The 21,231-nt window shown below is 38.8% G+C and overlaps 2 protein-coding genes across 2 annotated transcripts in view; both read left to right on the top strand.

The window, feature by feature from the left end:
- Positions 1 to 1,605: 1,605 nt before the first annotated feature.
- On the top strand, positions 1,606 to 10,558 carry LOC101172894 (tumor necrosis factor receptor superfamily member 1B). The gene is made up of 10 exons (XM_023954868.1): positions 1,606 to 1,738; positions 1,880 to 1,947; positions 3,073 to 3,157; positions 6,595 to 6,720; positions 6,823 to 6,978; positions 7,782 to 7,875; positions 7,959 to 8,233; positions 8,324 to 8,410; positions 8,562 to 8,620; positions 9,855 to 10,558. Exons 1-10 carry the CDS (start codon positions 1,621 to 1,623, stop codon positions 10,407 to 10,409), a joined length of 1,623 nt encoding a protein of 540 aa, XP_023810636.1. The 5' UTR covers positions 1,606 to 1,620; the 3' UTR covers positions 10,410 to 10,558.
- Positions 10,559 to 11,367: 809 nt separating this feature from the next.
- LOC101172650 (E3 ubiquitin-protein ligase TRIM62) overlaps positions 11,368 to 21,231 on the top strand; it is a 39,106-nt gene continuing 29,242 nt past the window's right edge. The window contains exons 1-2 of the mRNA XM_004068635.4: positions 11,368 to 11,475; positions 13,061 to 13,565. Coding sequence (XP_004068683.1) covers positions 13,158 to 13,565 — 408 coding nt within the window. The 5' untranslated portion in view covers positions 11,368 to 11,475; positions 13,061 to 13,157. The remainder of the gene's footprint in view (positions 11,476 to 13,060; positions 13,566 to 21,231) is intronic.

Below are 21,231 nucleotides of genomic sequence, written 5' to 3'. Positions count from 1 at the left end.
ATTGGTCTCGACCACAACTCAGAGGGGGATGGACCACCACTATGCAGAAACCATGACCTAGAAAATTACAGGTTTTTTGATTTGGGTATAACCATAATTGGGACGCTGGGGAAGCTTAAAATAGATCAAAAGATGATCAGAGTGGGACTTTAACAAGTAATATTTGAGGAAAGTTGGAGCATTTTTAAAATTCAAATGTATATGACATTAAGTCTGAAGTTTGCACAGGGATTTAGGAAGAGAGATGGCAAAGATCTGTGAAGTAAAAAAGGTTGATGTCTGATCTGTGTTTTAGAAAATGAAGGAAGTCCCAGTGAATCATCCTCTGCGGTTGCAGCTCGTGTTTCCCTGTCCATCGGTACATTTTGCTGCAAACGTCCTCACACTTCTCTTTTTACAATCCTCAGAGCGTGGGTTGGGGAACATTGTAGTTTGCAAAGGCACAGACCTTTACTTTGTTTGCAGGAAACCACAGCTACGTTCACTGAACGCCCATCAAGTAAGGTTGCCAAACCCCCCCCCTGCAACACTTTCCGGTCTGCTTTGCTAGCCAGTAAACTTAAATGTGTTAGCGGGAGAAATATGGGCCAGGCTAACTATCTGCAGGTGTTTGGTGTGGTTGCCATGGAGATGAAAAGGATTTGAAACTCTGGAAGTTAGGAAGACCGAACGTCTCCATGTCTTTGCATTCTGTTGCCGTAAATTCCTGTTGTCACTGGAAGGGCCTGAATTCGCTGTTTGATCAAAGAGGGACTTGTGCTTTTAAAAGAAAATCAACATTTTTTAAATATTTTTTTAATTTAAATGTGTCATCCAAAAACTTTAATGCTATACTTTTGGAAATGACTCATCAGTACAGTAAGTAAAATCAAAGTATTAATGTATGGAGAACAAAAAGGTGTTTAAGGAAACATTTTACCTGTTTTTCTTTTTTAATTAACACTGAGTGTCAGGCTCAGGAACTGAAACTGCTACATCATTACATAAACTCTAAACGGCTTTAAGAGTAATAAGACTTTAAGACAGTGCTGCTTCTGTTGTGCTTGAACTCCAGAGAAATTCTGAGGATGTGGGAGGGGAAACTTTATTTTGAAATGTCAACTTCTCAGACTAGAAAAAAAAACACACAGTCACACACATTCATCTGCATGAACATGCAGCCAAAGACATTTTACTGGAAGGGGTTCAGACTATGACCAAAAAAAAAGTTTTTTTTTTGTTTGTTTTTTTAAACACAAGGACAGAGGTTGTGTTTTAACATCCTATCTTTGACCATTCTACTACATACAAATTTTTAAATTCCCTGGCATTCAAGTAAAAAAAAACTTTCAAATTATCATTGTCAACCCCAAATATAGACTTTCAAAAGGTTCTCATGAATAAGGGAGAAGAATGTACAACACAGACTTAGGAAACAATCTTTACTTGATGCTGCAGTTCCTGTTTTTCTGTCAGATGACATTAGTTTTGGTGTATTAACCCAACAGCTCATTATTTAAAACATAATATCGACACCATGCATGTTAATGAGATGAGTAATGATGATATGGATTATTAGCCTTCTCGTGTTATAAACATGTTTTTCAAAGTTCTCTACACTGCAGTTCTTAATGAATAAAAATGATCATCTCCGTGTTTTACATACAGGTAACAGACCAGATGAGGAAGTACAGCCTCCGTTTTCACACTCCGCCTGACTTACCAGTGATATTTATTCACACCACACCAGTGAATTCAGGTTAGCGTCTGCTTGCTCGTTTCCTTCCTCCAAATTCTTGACTCAGTTCAAGGAAACTGCTCCTGCTCTGAGAGCTGACCCGCCTTCAAAAATGAACAACACAGCACAGATGCTGGTTGATGCGTCCTCTCTCCCTGATAGTTTTCACTAAAGAGGCCATGGGGGACTTGTTTGTTCTTCTGCTTCTGCTGAGTGTCCAGACTACCAAGGTAAGCCCTGCAATGCTTGGGTTTTATTATTTGGGACTGTAGTCCCCTCAGTTGACCTTTTTTGCCATGTTCATGTCAAGACTGTATTTGTCAAAAACTCCTGAAATGGAAACTATTTTGGTTTCTAGCGATGACACCACTAAAGGGAAACCTTTTGATTAAATACAACCCCCCTCATAGAAGCTCCTGTTTATAACAATGAGTTTGTGGAAAAGAAAGTTAGAGAAGGGTGAATTGATTGTGTCTAGTGATAAACCACAATATTAATAGTTTATTGGTTATTAGTGTCACATACTGAGCCACATGCTTGTATCATGGATGAGTAAAGTTTTCAGCAGATCTCCAGCCTCAGTGTGCATTTAATTCAAATATGGGGCCAACAAAAGGAAACTTAAAGGAATGTTCTCTGAGATAAACTGCGTTCAATCCCACCAGTGATCAAACATCTACTGTATCATTCCCCCATTTAACATGTGTGTGGTTACACTAACCCTTTTGGACTAAATGCTTTCGGAGCGGTTTCCTGTAATCTGCAAAGAAGCAGTTGCACTCAGCACATTCTGACCTGCCTGTCATTACAGAGATCTGTGGTGAGATAGTTTTCAGTCAAAAGTGCTTCTGATTCCTTTCACCAAACCAATGCAGGTAGTTTTTACTTTGAGGCAAAGCACTGATGCGACCGTGCATTGCCCATAGCTAACATATTTTAAAGAGGAAGGAAATGCAGCGGTGAATGCACCTACGAATTCTACATACTGACTGCGACTTTCTCTGTATCTTCAGTCAGCAGCTATAGGCTTGAATGGAAAAGATGGTCACAGGTGTGGGTGGTTTGGTACTACTTTTAGCCTCCCTTTAGCATATTAAAATATAATTTTGACCTGCTTGTTTTTCCCTTCATTAGCAAATGATTGAATTGTTAATTCTACCACTGTTTCTTGCCATGTGCAGCTTGTAAGAAATATTGTCTGGAGATGGATGCAAAACATATTTTGCATATAACCCCAAGCAGATCTAGTATACCTACATGCTATGATTTATGGGAATTGTTGATAAAAAGACAAAAATGTGTCGTATTCACTTGTTTTTTTGTTTTGTTGTTTTCTTGCCCCCGACTTAAATCAGGCAAACTCACATGAAAGCATTTGCAATGAAAACACAGAGTACCTGAAAGATGGTACTGACTTGTGCTGTAAGAAGTGCCAACCTGGTAAGAGCTCTTTTTCAATGATCCTTTACACAAATTCTCTCACTTATATCTGATAAATGTTTGGGGAGAAGGTGTGAAAATGAGAATATTTTTTCAAATCATAACCATTACAATACTTATAAATTGTGATCAGTCACATTAGCTTTGTTCTTAATTATATTTTTCACTTTATGTATCATTTTAAGCACAAAACAGTTATCATGGATCTCTTACCGCAAGTCATTTTTGTCAATGACACAAAATAGAAAACCACAACAACTTTCTTGGTCTGTTGTTTAAAACGTACAAAGGCCATAATTTCAACCCTGACTTATCATTTGAACTCATAGCTTTTATTCTGTATTTGATGCCTCACACAATTGTTATTATTCTGTTTATTCACACTGTGCATCTGTATAAAACCGCTTGTACTCCAAAGCCCCTCTGGTAAGGATAGCACCAGAGAGGCATTATATTAGGGCATTTGAACTACTTCCCCAAGTCCAATGCTAGCATACAGCACATCAAAATGACAGGAAAAAAACCCAGCCTTAAGGTTGTTAAATGCATTTCCAGCCATTCAAAATGATATTGAAATTTCAAGCACTAATTCTTATAATGTGAAAATACAGCAAAAACAGCCCAAGCGTGCTTTAGTTCTTCTTTTACATTCCACAATATCAAGCTAGTAAACCAAACATGGTCCAATTGTAAAGACAAGGACAAAATATACCAGCACCATTTCAAGTTAAGGTAAATAAAGTACCTTTAAAAAAATGCCTGTTATTATCTGCACGTATTTACATGTGACCAAGCACAAAAGTGATGTAAAACATGGAGCCAATAGGCACACTTCTGCATTGCTTCTAAGTATTTTAAGTGTGTCCAAGGCTAAATTCTGTTGTCCCTTATTTTAAGGGGTAATTGTAAAAACTGGAATGGTTACCAACTGGCACGGTGAAATATTAATATAAGTGTGACTGTATAAACCCATTACCCACAGTTACTTTACTTACGTGTATCCAAAGCTGAAAGGGGGATGTTTTTACATATTTTAGCCTAGGCCTCCAGACACAATTCCCGAGCAAAATAAGTGTGGCTGAGGACAGAATTCAGCATTAGTCCACCTGTATTGCTGCATTCAAAATTGCAGCCAAGAAAAAAATTCAGTACTGGCGGCACGTATTTAAGGAAATAAATTGGAACATGTATGTGGGGGCGCTTCATAAAATGACTTTTAAACAGAGTTCTGTACAGCAAAATATGTGAACAATTATCCCAAAACGCAGGAACAACCTCAGTTAATAGGCTGTTTTTTGTCATCAAAACAGTAGATGACTGAATACCTCAAAGCAACTGTTGCAAAAAGCATTTTAGTTAACAATGCAAATTCTAAAAAAAAAAAAACTTTTTCATCCTGTAAATTTTTCCTCCTGTAAATATTTACAAAAATAAAATATCTTTGCTATGTCTGTTAACTTGAATGCTGACAATTTGGCTATCATTAAGAGTGCCATGGATGGAGAATAATTACTTTTTAAAATTAAATTATATGAAAAAACATTTTAACCACAAAGCAAACCCTCATAAATGTGGGTCAAATCTGACACAGGGTGCAATTTGGGTCAAATGACATCATTTCTCATTTTACCTATTGTTCATAAGTAAAAATCCTTTTTTTTTAACCAAACCATGCAGTTACAACAAAATTTAAAAAAAAACAGAGCTACCACAGCAAAAAACACATTTGACGTAACCCTTGTGCTATCCTAGGCACTTTAACATTGGGAGTTGGGTCATCTAGACCCACTAGACAGTGCTCTGAACCTTTTTTCTTCAATGATTTGTGATCTTCACTGGTGTCCATGGATTACATGAAATCTTTCCACCTTTATCCACCTTTGTCATGTTAAGAATAATACGTCAAAGTAAGGGTGGGGTCATCTAAGATAGCACAAGGGTTAAACTGAGGGCATAGCACACAAATAGTCTGACCTGCACATTTTCAGAGACCTCTGTAGAGGATTTGATGATCCACTACAGAGCTGATATACTGTAAGATTCTGTTTTTAGGTTTTGTCTGTTTTGCCACATGTAACCAAAACATACTTGTAAATAAAATATTAAGAACTGTGCATAGTTTACTTATTTAGCCACTTCCTCTTGATTTGAGCACTCCTGAGTCTTTATCACACTTACTGTTTCCTTGGAAGACTTTATTTTTTAAGTTATTTAAATGCTCTGGGCCATTTTGGTTTAAACAATGGGTGATACTCTCAAGTTGATAAATGAACAAAAAATAAGACTTGTTTAAAAATCACAACTGTTTTTTTTATCAACTAAATCATTTATTTTTGTTCAATTATTTCCAAATCTTACGTTTGTCCAGTTTCATTTTGAATGTCATATTTCTACATTTAAAATTAGTACTTGTTGTTACTGTTATCCTTTACATCTTTATCCAGACATTGTGGGGCGATAAGTTTTTAATCAGCCACCAATTGTGCAAGGTCTCCCTCTTAAAAAGATGTGAGAAGCCTACAATTTCCATTTCAGGTTTACCTCAACTATGAGCAACAAAATGAGAGAAAAAAGTCCAGAAAATCACATTGTCTGATTTTTAAAGAATTAATTTGCAAATTATGGTGGAAAATAAGTATTTGGTCTCCTACAAGCAAGCAAGATTTTTGTTTCTCACTGATCTGGGAAACAGATCACTGATCTGGGAAACAGATCAGTGGATCCAAGGTCCTGGAGTGGCCTAGCCAGTCTCCAGATCTCAACCCCATAGAAAATCTGTGGAGATAGAGGAAAGTCTGCCCAGTGACAGCCCCAAAACATCACTGCTCTAGAGGAGATCTGCATGGAGGACTGGGCCAAAATCCCAGCAACTGTTTGCCAACAAAGGGTGTTTAACAAAGTAGTGTGTTAAAGTTTTGTTATTGACCAAATTATTATTTTCCACCATAATTTACAAATACATTCTTTGAAAAATCAGACAGTGTGATTTTCTGGATTTCTTTTTCTCATTTTGTCTCTAATAGTGGAGGTATACCTATGATGAAAACTACAGGTCTGTCTCATCTTTTTAAGAGGGAGAATTTGCACAATTGGTGGATGACTAAATATTTGTTTGCCTCCCTGTATGTTTATTGGGCAAAAGAACACTGATTTTTTGCAGTCTTTCACATTTTAAATCTATGTCTAAAGCTTTTGTCTAAAAAAACAAAAATGTTTTCAGGTTTGAACAAGAGCATAACTAGTATCTTGATGGATGTTTTTTGTTTTAACGCACCTCCAATGCAGTGATTATCTTGAAATAGCGTAACATGGTCATAAAAAGTGTTGTCTTTTTATAAAATGCCATACAAAGCTAGTAGTTAAGATATGAAAAAAATGGATTTTGTGACTGTGTGTATTTGTGTATCTGTGTATTAACTGAGTGCATGCTGTTACAGGTTATCATTTAGGAGAGCACTGCTCAGAAAACAAAGAGACTGTGTGTGAACCATGCAAATCAAACACATATTTGGAGAACTGGAATTATGCTCAAAATTGTTTCTCCTGCAAAATATGCAATCCAAGTCAGTAAAGATACTTTAAGTCTATATTATTTATTTATTTTTAATCTACCCATCAACTCTCTTTGCAAATGCTGTCTAAGCTGTTGTTTTGTATTCCTTCAGGAAAATTACTTCGGTACGAGCAGAACTGTACATTGACCAAAAATGCAGTGTGTGTTTGTGAACCTGAGACGTTCTGCGCCATTCTTCTTAAACCAGAGTGTTCTGCTTGTAAGAGGTATAGAAAATGTCCTCCAGGCCAAGGAGTTTCTGTGCAAGGTAAAGACTGCTGCACTCACTGTTCACGTGCTCATCTACCATTAAGATTCCTTCTGAATTGTAATGTGCAAGAATTAGCTGTTTTTCTTTAACTACGCAGGTTTTTTGTGTTTCACATTTTTTTATTATTATTGCTGCCTGTTGTACATTCCAATCTGCATGCACACAATGGGGTACACATCGAAAAGATCAGGTGGCGTGCCAAGAGAGTGCACAGGGCTGTTTTCTTGTGGCCTCCAATTGATACTTTCACCCATTTTGGAGTTACCAGGAGTCTATTTTAACAGTTAGAACAGTAGAAAATGTTTTAAAGATAGCCCATTTAGGACAACAAAATAAAAGAATACAAAATATGGGTATCAAATTTGCTTTTTTTTCTATACATCTTTCACATTTGAGGTTACTGGTAATTTTCTGGAGTAATTGTGGCTAATTTTGATTTTTTTTAAAACGTACCTTAGATGAATGTACTATCTTAAGAATTTTGACTACATTTTTCTCACCAGTGGTTATCTGAAGATCATGCTTCCATGCAGTTTTAACCCCCTTCAGTAGATTCTATAGTTAGTTTAAATACTGTATGTATTTATAAATTAAATGAAACATGCTTTGTTAACCTAAAAAGTGTAATTTCTACAATTTAAACACCACAAAATAGTCCTTCTCTATTCAATGGATTAATGTTTCAATATTCATGTCTTTTTTCATTACAGATGTAATTAAATTCCTAATTGTCACACCATGTTTTTTTTCTATTCTGTTCCTTTTTTATATTTAATAAAAGTTTGTATTTCATCTGTTAGGCACACCTTCTTCAGATGTCAAATGTCAGAAATGCCCCAATGGAACATTTTCTAGCATTTCCTCCAACAGTGAGAAGTGCAAGCCACACACAGAGTAAGTAAAAGAGCGCTGCTGTACATTTGCGTGGTGCTGCCTCAAGACCTCCAATTTCTGACCTCCTTCTGTTTTCCTCTTAGCTGTAAAGGGAGGGCTCTTGTCAAAAAAGGTGATGCAATCTCTGATAATATATGTGAAGATGAAGCTCCAAAACCCCTAAAGCGAGCTACACCAAGGGCCCCAGTTGTGATTGTCCTCACAAGTACAGAAGCAAACAATCCAGGAACAACAATAGACTTTACAACGACTCGTGGAGTAAAAGGTTTCACCCAGACTTCCAACACTTTTGTTTCATTCGAATCATCTTCTTCAACAAAAAGTCCCCATACAACAAAGCAACCTGACATAAAACCAGGTAACACCAACGGGGTTAAGTTTCAAACGATAGCCAATATCTCAAATTCTTTTCTGGGCTTCATGTTGGATGTGTTTATCTCTCTTTCAGTTGTAATTGCCAGCAGTGTCGTTGGAATCTTTTTCCTTCTCCTGACTTTTGTGTCCCTTCTCTTCTTTTACAAACGACGGAGGACAGGTAAAAACAAAGCTCTCATCGGTCAAGCTCCATAATTGTTTTGCTGACATTTGAAGTTTAGGGGAGGATAAAAAAAGATTGATCTTTCTCTTGTAATGGTCAGTGAATTCCACTTCCTTACTTGAAACTTCTCCATGTCTTGTTTTTGCAGATTCTGCAAAGTTGCATCCTAAAGTAGATGCTAACGGAAACTGCGAGAACGGCGGCAAAGTAGGTCGTCTTTTCTTCCTGATACTTTAATAATTTTTATCCAACTTTATTGTAATCTGTTGAAAAAAGAAGCCCAAACCCTCTGTCTTTGAACATTTTCAGTGTTCAGGTATTGGTGAATATTTACATTCACAGTCATTACTTTAAATTAAATAAAGTGGACTACATTGTGTTGAACATAGTTCTATTTATTGTCCTTTTCATTTGCTTCTACAAAGAAGAAGAGACAAAAAAATACTGACTGTTTACGCTTTATTTGGTTTCACACTCAGTAATAGTTTTTCTCATCATTTAGCACACAAAGCCAAATCATGTCAAAACAATAATGTGATAGAATAGAGTGTGAGCATCTAGAGATTTTTAAAGGTTTTCGCTTAAATGTTAAAGACCCACTCCAAGGAAAATTAGGTTTTTGGTGTTTGTAACATGTTCTTGTGGCATTTTTCTCATGATGGAGTGAAAAAATATAAAGACAATTAAGGTTAAAATTGGGGTTTTAGCATTTTGTTCAATTTATTCAAATTGTTGTGAATCAGGTGCAAACAAACGCTGTTTAAAAAAGCTTGTAGTTTAAAACTACAAGCTTCCTGCTCTGCTCCATTCTGATGCATCCATCTGCAGATCACTAGATCTATGGATGTTTTTGTTTTCCTCATTAGAGCTGTGAGCCAGCAGGAGAGCATGTAAACAAAGGGATGATGGGACATGAGTGCAGGCTTACTCACTGACAACAACTCAGGGGGCAATTTCCTGTGGACTCCTGCCGCTCTGCAGAAACTATGTCCTAGAAAAAGACACAGGCTTTAAAAAAAAAAGTAAAAATAAAGCAACATAATCATAATTAAAAGACCAATTGATCAAAAGCTGATCACATAGGGACTTTAAGGAACTTTACTTTGAGATTTAATAAGTTTCACCACCATATTCCTTGAAGTTTTTCCACTGAATGTATGGACACTGTTAAAAAGAATTGTTTCTTTGATCATGGATGTGTCATTGACATCTAAAAAAAAGTTTCATTTTCAAAGACATTTCAGAAAGTTTTTAAAAAGTAAATTAGCTATTGCTAAAAAGATCAACTGGATAGTCATGTTTTACCGTAACTACAGCTGAACTCTGGAATTACTCCCACAATGTATTGAGAACATAGTTTGCAGTTGAATGCAAACAGATGAACAGAACTATGATAGCATAAAAAGCCTAATATGACATTTTCTATTTCTCACACCTACAGATTGTTCAGAGACATGAGGTGGAACGTCAGAAGATGGGTTTGACCTCTGAGCAACAGTGTCTTCTGGGCAAAAGTGAAGCTGGCAGTGAAGAAAGTCAATGCAGCAACAGTTCTGATACCTCAACAAAACCAGACAATTTCATCAGTAATGAGCCCAGCACTCTACTCTCCAAGTCAGACTTCAACAATCCCATCTTTGCTTTGTCAGAGCCCATGACTTTACTGTCTAACCCTGAGGCGGTCACCCCCCAGCCCAGCATCCCAGCACAGCCCTCCTCTCAGCCCACCAGCCCTCAAATCATTAGTCCAGTGACTGACCGCCCCCATGTTAATGTAAACATTACTGTGCACATAGGAAATGGATCCTATCAGACTGTCAATCCGATTGACACAAGGCAAGCAGAGTGCCAGCTTCCCTTTGAAGAGGAAGATTGGTCTGTCAGTACCCCAAAGCAAGAGGAAGGCGAGCAGACGTGTGAATCTGTCCCGGAGAGTGGCGCTAACAGTACTTACTATATCCCTAAACAATTTGCAACATGTAAACAGGCTGAGTAGACAAAGACATGTATTTAAATTGTTGGAGTTGGGAATTTCTCTTCAGTATTTGTTGCTGCTAAAGGACTAAAAGTCCTCCTGTGTTTAGTTTCAAAAGCATTCCTGTTAATTTGTAAATAATTGGATGTAAATAAAATGTGAATACTGTCTTTTGATGCAGTTGAATGCAATTAATGGGAAATTAAAGGGGAACTAATCATCTTTATGACCCTTAAAACATCAAAAGTCTAGATGCTATGATACCATGTACTAAACGCCGTTAAACTTTAAGTGCACATTTGAAATGTCAATCAGATTTCTCGGGGACTTTTGGGAATGTTAGAAGTGAGATAAATTCACAGTAAACAGGGGACCTTTCTTTGTCTATATACAAAAAAGAAAAAAAAGCCCAAGGGAAACTTTTTGAGTCGCTTTACTCCTCCTCTTATTTGCTATGCAATAGTGCTCAAACATGAACTGCGACAAGAACTTGTTGAATTCCCCTCTTTAATTCAGAAGAGCCAAAAATGTGTGTGTGCTCCTCAGTGTCTTCACTTCAATCGCACTGAACAGCATTTTAGGGAGATGCTGACCTCTGGCGGGAACATAGAAGAACTGCAGGTCTCCCTCGAACACGTGATACATTTAGGAAAAAAATACACTTGACTGTACTGGCAGTCTAAGTGCATTTTCTAATTAGAATAAATTATTCGTTTAACTTTTTGATGGAAATGTTCTACGTTTGCATGTGTTTCTTCGCATTTAGAATCAGCGACAAAACAAGCAAAGGAGAACTCTGAGCCATTCCATTCTTGAAGAAAAATAGGGGGATGTTTTTGTGTTTGCCGTTACCTTTTAAATGCTTTTCATCATCCTAACGATGCTTTTAAATATAAAAATCCAAATCAATTACATGTAATTCAATTTAGTGAGACAATAAAAAAAGAAAAGTTATCTAATTGGGAAAAGTGCCCCCAATGAAATCCCCCCATCGATCTTCAGAGTTGGTTGGGTCTGTTGCCGCTGTGTGTTGCTCTTGATGAAAAGACACTTGAGTTGGAGCGTCTGTGTAGCAGCGGTCAGCGTGGTGAGTGATCGCTTTTTTACCTCTTTATTATTTGTCACAGACAAGACCTGGGCTATTAAGAAGCCTCGCAGCAATATTGTGCTTCGAACTTTGTGTTACTGCCGTGAAATGTTGCTGCTTAGTTAGTGTTACGCCTCTCTCCTGTGCTCCACCTGAATCAGCCCTCCTGCCACACAGTCAGTCGGTGGTTGGGAAAAAGCCTCAGAGCTGCTCTGTCTGTGTTTACATTTTTTTTAGCTTAAAAGCAAATAGGATCAGACATAGATCAGCTGATGATACGTGATCATTGTAAGTCTTTGATTGAAATTTTAAACCCTCAACAGTCAAAGGAAGCCCTCTCAATCAGGAAATTTAAAGGAAGCCTCCTTTAAAGAGACAGAGGTCGCGAGGCACTTACCTTTTGTCCTGTAACCCCACTGTTTAGTGTTAAAGTTTTCCTATCTTATTTAAGAAAACATAATTGGTATTTTTATTTCTACTGCCAATTGTCTCCGGGTATTTAAATTGAAAAATGGAAAGCTAACAAAGTGAAACTAAATGGGGTTTCTTGTATAAAAACCAACTTTAAAGACCCCCCCCCCCCCAACCAAAATTGTGTTTTTAGTGCTCCTAGTTAACATGTTCTTGTGGCATTTTTCAATCAATATATCAATAAAATTCAGCTTTAAAATGCATTTTTATTTTATTTTAGTATTTCTTTAATCAAATCTTTGTAGATCAGGAGGGACAAAAATACGAAACTTGAAAAAGGTTAGAGGTCGGTAAGCCACAAGCTCCCTGCTCCGCTCCATTCCGATGCGTTCACTTGTCTTTGTTTTTCTGAGCTGGCCTCAGCCATACGGTTGGATAGCTCCATTTTTAGTGCAACGATAATGTTAGGTTGGGGTTGGAAGGGGCTAAAAGCTAGTGGGAGAGCATGTGAACAGATGGATGATGGGAAATGGGGGCAGGCTTACTCTGCACCAGTAATCTTGCCCACATTTTCGAATGAACTACTTCTGCTCTGTAGAAACTATGTCCTAGAAAACGACAGTTAAAAAAAAAATGTTGACTAAAAACAGCATAATCATAATTCAAATAGCACTAGGAAGACTTTTACAATAGATCAAAATATGATTGGAGTGGGACTTTAAGGTATAAGGGAAAGAATTATAAAAAAAAATCACTCTAGGATAATTGTGCTATTTTAGACTGGAGATTATTTATGTCAACATTTTCAATACTATATTGTGTATTAATTGGTACAGATAGCTTTATGTTATGTTTTTGCATTACTGCTATCTCTTATAGGTAAAGCACCTGTCACTTCTTTTGCTAACAGTTTTATTAGAATAAAAAAATAAAGCACTGCAAGACTGATGCTTCTCCTAGTTATTATTTTTCTGTTGTTAAGATGAAAACTGTAAGCTGAAACCAAGCTATGACACATCTCAAGGGGTTCTGAGCGAAAATATTAATTGTTTCTTTTTATTTGACAAATATCGTCAACACATTAATCTGCTGCTTTTACAGGTTATTAATGTTAAATGTGGTATTCATAGATTAAAAATGTTCCTCTGTTTTTCCAATTATCACAACGGCACAGACACCTGAGGCGCTCGTCACTTCACACCTTCATGGCATCAGACCAACCGTCTTGAAGATAAATCCACGTCTGCGCAGCTCGGTCTCTGCGATTTCAAATGGCTAGTTGCCTGAAGGACGAGCTGCTCTGTTCTATCTGCCTCAGCATCTACCAGGATCCCGTCAGCTTCGGTTGCGAGCACTACTTCTGCAGGAAGTGCATCACGGAGCACTGGAGCCGCCAGGAGCCGCACGGAGCACGGGATTGCCCCGAGTGCAGAAGGACTTTCGCCGATCCGCTTCTTTCGCCCAGCCTCAAGTTGTCCAATATTGTCGAGCGCTATTCCGCCTTCCCTCTTGATGCCATTCTGAATGCTCAGAGGAGCAATTACCCCTGCAAGGACCACGAGAAGGTCAAGCTCTTCTGCCTGACTGACAAAAACCTGGTGTGCTTCTTCTGTGACGAGCCCGCGTTGCACGAGCAGCACCAAGTGACCACCATTGACGAGGCCTACGAGGAGATCCAGGTCAGTACTTGCCCTCTGACAGCTCATTGCTAACATAAGCATAACATTTTGTCTAAAAACAATATATATCTATATTGCACAAGGTACTTTACAATGTTTTTATTAAATGGGCTGCATGGTGTCGGTGGTTGGCGCTCTTGCCTCACAGCAAGAAGACCTCCAGTTCAAGTCCTAACTGGGGGGGGGGACCTGAACCGGAACATCAATGGGGGACCTTTCTGTGTGGAGTTTACATGTTCTTCCCGTGCATGCAGGGGTTTTCTCCGGGGACGCTGGCTTCTTCCCACCGTCCAAAAACATGCTTCGTAGGTTAATTGGTTACTCTAAATTAACCCTAGGTGTGAATATGTGTGTGATTTGTGGACCTGTGACAGACTGGTGACCTGTCCAGGATGACCCCTGCCTTCGCCCACGGGTGGCCGGGATGGGCCCAGGCAGCCACGTGACCCCGAAAGGGACAAAACGGGTTTAGAAGATGAATGAATGAATACTTTAAAACATCTTTTATATATATATATTAAAAAAAACCTCAAGGCTAAACTGGTTTTACCAGTAGTCGTCTTCAGTCCACTGTCCCAAGCTCATAATGAGATTCATGTTTGATCAGCTGTCCCTGGGCTTGTTTCTGTTTTGAAACTTAACCCAAATGGTTTCAATTACATGTGTATCAGAGTACATTTGGAAACTTTGGTCTAAAGTATTCTGTAAATAAAAACAAAAAACAAAAACATTTTATTAGTATTTTCCTGACTTTGATAACTATAATTAGTATTTGTGAGACTTTTCTATTATGTCTTTGTCTGGACTTGATGTAATGCTGTTGTTTCAATCAGGTGGTTGCATGAAAAATAGTGATTATATCACCTATTTACTGCTTCATCCCAATGAGTGCATTTTCCATAATGATAATAGATTACAAATGTAATCCTTGATGATATTTGAGGATTGTTGATGGGGTTTAAAAAAAGCCAACAGGAACAACAGAATCATGGAAACCTCTTCGTTCTTTCTTCACACATTTGTGTCATCTTTTCAGAAAGTTCAAACAGATCAAGTTTCCTTTTTATTTATGGGAGTAGAGCTTTTCTTTTGAAAGTTAATTAAATTTTAATGTACTTATAGTCAGTGTTTGCCAAAATAAGGGTGGGGAAAATCCCCATTTCCTCTATGATTCATTCTGTTGAAATCCAGGTTCCTGACAGTAATTGGCAGTCATTGTGAGGATAGGAATTTTTCCGTAGAACTATAAATGATCCACAGCCATATATATATATATATATATATAATTACAGCTGATGCCAGAATTTACATACAGCAGGTAAAAACACACACTGACTTTGACATACACACAGCAGAAAGTCTGTCATATTTTCCAGATGCAGAGCAACGGTTCAGCTTATCTGTCACAGATTTAATAATTCTTTTCCCACAGCGCAGAAATCCAATAATTGTAAAACAAAGCTCTTAATCTTTTTTTTTTGTGCTTCCTCATTTAGCAGCACAAACCAGTTTAATGTTTTTGTAGTTCATGTTTGCTGTTCCTAAAGCAGAGTTTGGTTTCATGTTTTCTTCATGGTTTTCAAAAGTTCTGATATAATTTTAGTACTTTGATTAAGAACTGTGTAGAAAAGATGCACAAGTGCCACACGTCCTGAATGAATTATATCTGTGTGTTTCGGTGCATATTTCGTGGCAGAGTGATCCAGGGTTTCTGATGCCGTGGTTGTCTGCAGCTCACTGGTTGGAGAAACCAACCAACTGATTGATCAGAGGTTCAATTCTCGATCTTTTCAGTCAGCTGTGTTCTTGTCAGAATCCTCTAATTGCTTTCAGATAAAAGCATCTGTTGAATGTAAATGTCACCTCCTTATCTATATATTTGTTGGATCAGAGATGCACGTTCTGCACCGGTTCTTGAAGTCAGCAAGCTGACTGGCTGATTTATAGCCTCCGAACTGAAAGAGAAGCAAACTAGGGGAATAATAAACACCTTGTCATGGAATTTTCCACTTGGAACAGGCAAAGCAAAGAAGGCAAACGGGAACTCAGTCTGGAATTGTTGAAAGGATTATGCTGTTTCTCCCAACTTGTCCTACATTTACTTCAGAGCGATGCAGGGATTCTCTGGAAACCAAGAAACCCCTTTTTGTTTTTCTCACCACCTGTTGGAGTGCTCCATGAAATTCATCAAATCAATTCAAGTGGAAACTCTTTCAACCTACACATTAGAGATTTGGGTTTTGAGCAGCTAAAATGTTGTGTGTATTGGAAAGACTCCTTAAGTGAAGCAGCTTAATTTTATTCAAGCATTTACTCAATACTTTCAAATAAAGAACATACATCAGTAAAAATGATTGGAAGAAGCCAGTTGTTAGGCAGGTTTATCTGTTTATAGCTTGGTGCTGCCGTTTGGAGATTTTGGAAGATTTTAGTTCTTCATGGATGCAGCTCAAAACCCACAAAGCCCTGCTGTTCATTCCACATGAATCCATTGCAGAAGTGTTCCCAATGGTCTTTTAATTATGATTATGCCGTTTTCCCCCTGCTAGCGTACGGCCCCTCACACCCACAACTTAACATTACCGGTGCAACAAAACGGTGGGCAGTTTTTGGAGCTAAGCAGCTGTACAGTTTAAATCCAAACGCCACCTTAGACGAGGAAAATGAAGAAGTCTGTGGATCTATTTGTCTACAAGTGTCCACTTGTGGCTCGCTCAGTGTATTTTCTACGTCACATACAATCTCTTTTTAAGCAGCATTTTTTGTCGGCTCCTGATTCACAATGATTTAAATAAAGAAATTCTCAGAAATGCAATTTTGAAGCGAATCTTTATATAATTCCTCCATCAGGAAAACACAAAAAAACATATTTTTCCTTGGAGTGATTCTTTAAATGGGCCTCTAAGAGGATAAACATGCTTTCTAGTATTATAAGATTCTTATTCTTTTTTTACAACAAAGAAGAAATCTGCAAATCTTAAACGTCTGTGAACATACTAATTAGTATCGTTTAATATTACTTCATTGTAAGATTGTAATCTAGCTCTTTGGATTTGTTGCTAATATCAGTTTCACATATTGTGTAGTCTGGTCTGGCCATGAAAAGATACACCTAACTTGGCTTCTATCTTCTCATGTGTAATGTGCAGCCACAATGTGTTAGACTTTTACAAAAATGAGCCTTCATAGCTTCTTGTCTTGCAGGAATAAATGGAAAGTAGATAATAGGGTTATCCCGATCTGATCATGTGATCGCAGATCGGGCATGATCACGTGGTTGCAGACACGATTAAAATCGGATGTTGTCTCCTGATCAGTGTTCAGATATTTATGTTTCGTCACAACTATTAATTTTTACATTCAAATAAAGTCACTTTTTCCCAGATCTGTGGACCAATAACCTGTTTGGTTCCCTTTCAACCATAATAAAATGTTTATTTTCTCATAATTAAAACCAGTTTACTTGAAAAACATTTAATTTCCATTCCTGGATCATTTTAGACTGAATTTTTCTCTTGATTCAATGTCACTGACAGTGCGGCCAGCAGTAATGCAGCCTTGTGCAGTCCTCTTCCGAATGCGGCTCTGTGTGAGAAGCTTGAGAAAGGTCGAAACTGTGAAATCTTGGAGCAGAAGTAATTAGGCTACGTTCACACTGCAGGCTGAAACGACCCAATTCCGAATTTTTTGCCCCTAAGCGGCCCAATTCCGATCTTTTCATGACAGTCTGAGGCTACGTTCACACTGCAGGCTGAAACGACCCAATTCCGAATTTTTTGCCCCTAAGTGGCCCAATTCCGATCTTTTCATGACAGTCTGAATGACACAGATCCGATCTTTTCAAATGCGACCCAGGCCCCGTGGGTTTGCCGGCCTGATTCCGAATTGTAGCCGATCTTTTCAATTGCGACCGCCGTCTGACCGGCCAGGCGACTTGATTCCGAACTGTACGTCATCGACACGCAACAAACGTCATCATTTTGCGTTGAAGTAGGCGGGAACGAGAACGTAAACATCAACCATGGTGGACGATGCTGCTGAGATCAGTCAGTAGAAGGGAAGAGAGGTCACCGATTGGATTAATATTTGGGCTGATCGCTCTTTTCAGGCCAAACTCCAGGGCTCTGATCGCAACTGGGCGGTTTTTGAAAAAAATTCCAGATAAATGGCAGAGCGTGGTGTTGAACCTTTACCGCGATAACTTTTTTTTCTTTCTCCCCTTTGACCGTGCTCAGAAGCGCGGGGGACCCAGGCAATCCCCCTCCTCCTCCTCCCTGTTCTGATCCTTAGATTCTCCAGAACGGGTTAATAAAGAGTCCATAGCATTTATTTTGGGGGAAACCTTCTTTTATTACCGTCCTCCGTAACACACAACATGAATGCGCGCCCACACTGCCCCCCCCCTATTCTCTATCGCGGCACGCGCTTGCACACACGCGGGCGCGCGGCCCCAGCACATACACATTCCTCTTCCACTACAGTGGGTACAGACGATCCCGACTCCAATGCCTTCTTAAAATGAGAAGATTGTAATTGTGCTGCTCCTTTGTGAAAATAAATTTAATATTACAAAAAGAGCTCCGCTTTTGACAACACTGTTGTTGACATCCATTGTTAACGTTGGCTCCGCAAACGAGTGACGTCGTTCACCGTTGAGTATTCTTCTGGCTTCTGCGCATGCGGGTCTCGTTTGGGTCGTGTCACGGTCACACTGGAGATCACAAAAGTTCGGATTTACTTGGAAATGTGAACGGTCTAGCAAACAATTCGGATTTTTTCAAAAAATCCGAATTGAGCATTAAGCCCTGCAGTGTGAACGTAGCCTTAGACCCATCACAAGGAGTTTCTCACCTCTTAGACACCAGTTTGTCCCTCCACTGGGGGGTTCATTCAAGGCGTGTAGAGGGTGTTTTGTATTCTGGCAGGAGCCTTGGACGGTTCCCAGATCCACAGCACTTAAAGAGAATAAGGCCCCGTCGGAAACGACCGTGACCCCTGGTTGAGCTTGGCGCACTGGCCTTTTTGGAAGATTTGTTATCATGTGGTGACCAATATTTTGTGTTAACTTCATTCTGTCCTCTGCTTAACTGGTTTCACCCAACTTCAACGTTTGTTTGTTTTTTAAATCTAGAATCAATCTTAGTTAGTGAGAGATGTGCCAGCAGCCTGGCTTTCTCTTGGCAGAAAGTACTGTGCTTGTGTGTAGAGGTGTTAAAGTAATGCGTCGACAGTGTGCTCCAAGTGACCCTCTCATGTGGTCAGAGGGACTCGGGCCATGCCAGCTTAATTAGACAAGCTATTTAAATGAGTTCTATGTTTTGTTGAGTGGGAAAGTTTGAGAGCCAAAGCGTCACCTCTTTGTTTCAGCTGGAGTGGAATTCAGGTCTTCCTTGAACGGAACTTTATTCTACTTCCTGTGTGTTGCTGGGCGAGTTCATTCTTGACAGATCAGTGGAACTCAGAATTATTTCCCTCCCAGTGGTCAGTTATAAATGAACAGATAAAATCATTGTTCTAGTGCTAGAAATAATACATTGTTTGGTGCGGTATGAGTTGTTGAAAGATAAACCCAACATGCTTGAGAGGCAGTTTCTAGCAGCGCCCCTTCAAGGCCATTGTTTCCCTCTTGTTTAGTCTTAAATTCAGTATCTGGTGTGTTTTGGTTTTTGGGAGTCCTGGTGTTACTGCACTTCAAGTCAGTTATTTTTGATTTCTTTTTAATGGCAGAGATTCATGTCAACGATCTTTTGAGTAAGAAAATTTGAATAACAGTAAAAAACAATATCTGTCATCTGCTTTTAAATAGTCAATTGTACCATCAGGTAAAATAATGGTGCATCAGCTTTGCAGAAAGATGATGAAGGTTTGGACTCTGAATGTCTGACCATTAAAAGAAAAAGATGAGGTGAAGACTTTCATTCTCATATAAACGTTGATGTTTACATCACAATTTTTCAAGTGTTTTACGTATACATTTCATTAGATAAGCACATTTGTCAGAAAAAAACTGAGTTTTTTTTTTTTTTACTATTACAGTATATATTTTGGTAAACTACATAAAACAGCACTACATTTCTCAGTGTGCTTAATGATGGTTTAACTGTTGATGTACCTGAATTCCTCGTGTTTATGTTTAGTTAAAAATAAAACCGCTCCACTCGAGTTGTGCAGTAGTACAATCTGGATCTGAGCTTAAATTTGACCATTTCTAAGGATTACGACCTCCTGCTCTTATGTAATACAATCCCTGCTGTAATTCTGTTGACAGAGTTTCTGGCTGACCAATGCCACATGCTCCTGCAGTTGGTGTGTGAAAGGAAGTAATCTCCTTAGCCTGGCATGTCACTCTGTTGACCCGAGAGTTGCGATGCTGTGTTGAGAGCTTTGCCTCCTGCTGATTTGCGTCCTTTTCTCCCCCTTAAGAGCGTTTGTGGCCAAAGCTGTTGCGTGCAAACGCAGTGGACGCTCGAACCCCGCACAGGTACTCGGCACATCTGCCAAACCATCGCCTTCCACGTAGCTGTTAGCTCACCCGTTTGTCGTCATGGTAGAGCGATGGAGGATTTGTCAGGTCTGCTGGTCGTGTAGTTCGTTCACTGAGATTACGTTAAGTCATACTTCAAATGACATGTTGGCAAAAAAGCTATTCAGATTTAATTGCAAATTCGGAAAGATTTGTTGACCGAAAGGCAGTTTAAACTGTTGCTGGTCTGTTAAGAAACTGGGACTGTTTCCCATGATCTTTCCCGTTTCCACGTGCTCTTCCCCCTGCCTCTTGACCATATATGATAATGGAAGACCAATAAAAATAGAGGTAGGAAGATAAGATTTAGACAAATGACCGGTGCACTTGATTCAGTTTGCAGTTGTGATCATCAAAGTGTCAGCTAACTGATCTCATTCTGTGAGAGATTCAATTCAATTCAAATTTATTTGTATAGCCCAAATTCACAACAACAGTCGTCTCAATGGGCTTTCATATAGGTAGTTGAAAAAGTTAAACATAAAATCAAAAGGATCATGAATACATAGAATTCAATAGGAAAATATTAAATTGAACTAACAAACTGACTAAGCCAAACTGGACATCCCTGCCCTTAGACCCCCCTTCACGGTAAGGAAAAACTCTTAAACCGGATTCTGGAAAAAACGAAGAAACTTCATGGGTGCCCACATGTAGGAGGGATCCTCCCCCAGGACGGACAGGCGATTTACCAGAACTCACAGAGAAGAATTAACTTATCTAAGCCTACAACTACATATTTAAAGTCCAGCAGACGAGCTTCGTCCAGCCAAAGTTGGGGGGAGTCGAGCCCCCGAGATTTAGGTTCCAACTTTTCTAACTTAATATCAGCTCTCCTCCAATTGATTCCCTTTGGGTTTTTTTTTTGATAAATTATCCTCTACTACCCAGACTCATTCTTTTATCTTCACTCCACTGAGGATCTGCTGTGATGGTGGGAGTTGAAGGATGCAATGTGGTCAATGGTGTTCTTGCTGGAGAATATCCTGCTTGAACCAACTCCTGCTGTCTGAGGAGTAAGGGGTAAGAAGGGGTAGGAATTGCAAAATATTTGATGATACAAAAACGTCCACGAATGTATCTGTTTGGCACGGAGTAAGATGGAGCATCTCAAATTCTCAGAGTGATAACTAAAGTCTGTAA

The sequence above is a fragment of the Oryzias latipes genome, chromosome 5 (genome assembly GCF_002234675.1).
Source record: "Oryzias latipes chromosome 5, ASM223467v1".
In the NCBI taxonomy this organism is placed as follows: domain Eukaryota; kingdom Metazoa; phylum Chordata; class Actinopteri; order Beloniformes; family Adrianichthyidae; genus Oryzias; species Oryzias latipes.
This window is presented reverse-complemented; position numbering and strand designations above follow the sequence as displayed.

What these genes read in the sequence shown, in the direction of transcription:
- LOC101172894 (XM_023954868.1), top strand. Translation starts at nt 1,621, where the DNA reads ATGATCATCTCCGTGTTTTACATACAGGTAACAGACCAGATGAGGAAG. An exon ending in CACCACACCAGTGAATTCAG is followed by an intron (nt 1,739 to 1,879) that starts GTTAGCGTCTGC and finishes TCTCCCTGATAG; the next exon opens with TTTTCACTAAAGAGGCCATG. An exon ending in CCAAGGAGTTTCTGTGCAAG is followed by an intron (nt 6,979 to 7,781) that starts GTAAAGACTGCT and finishes TTCATCTGTTAG; the next exon opens with GCACACCTTCTTCAGATGTC.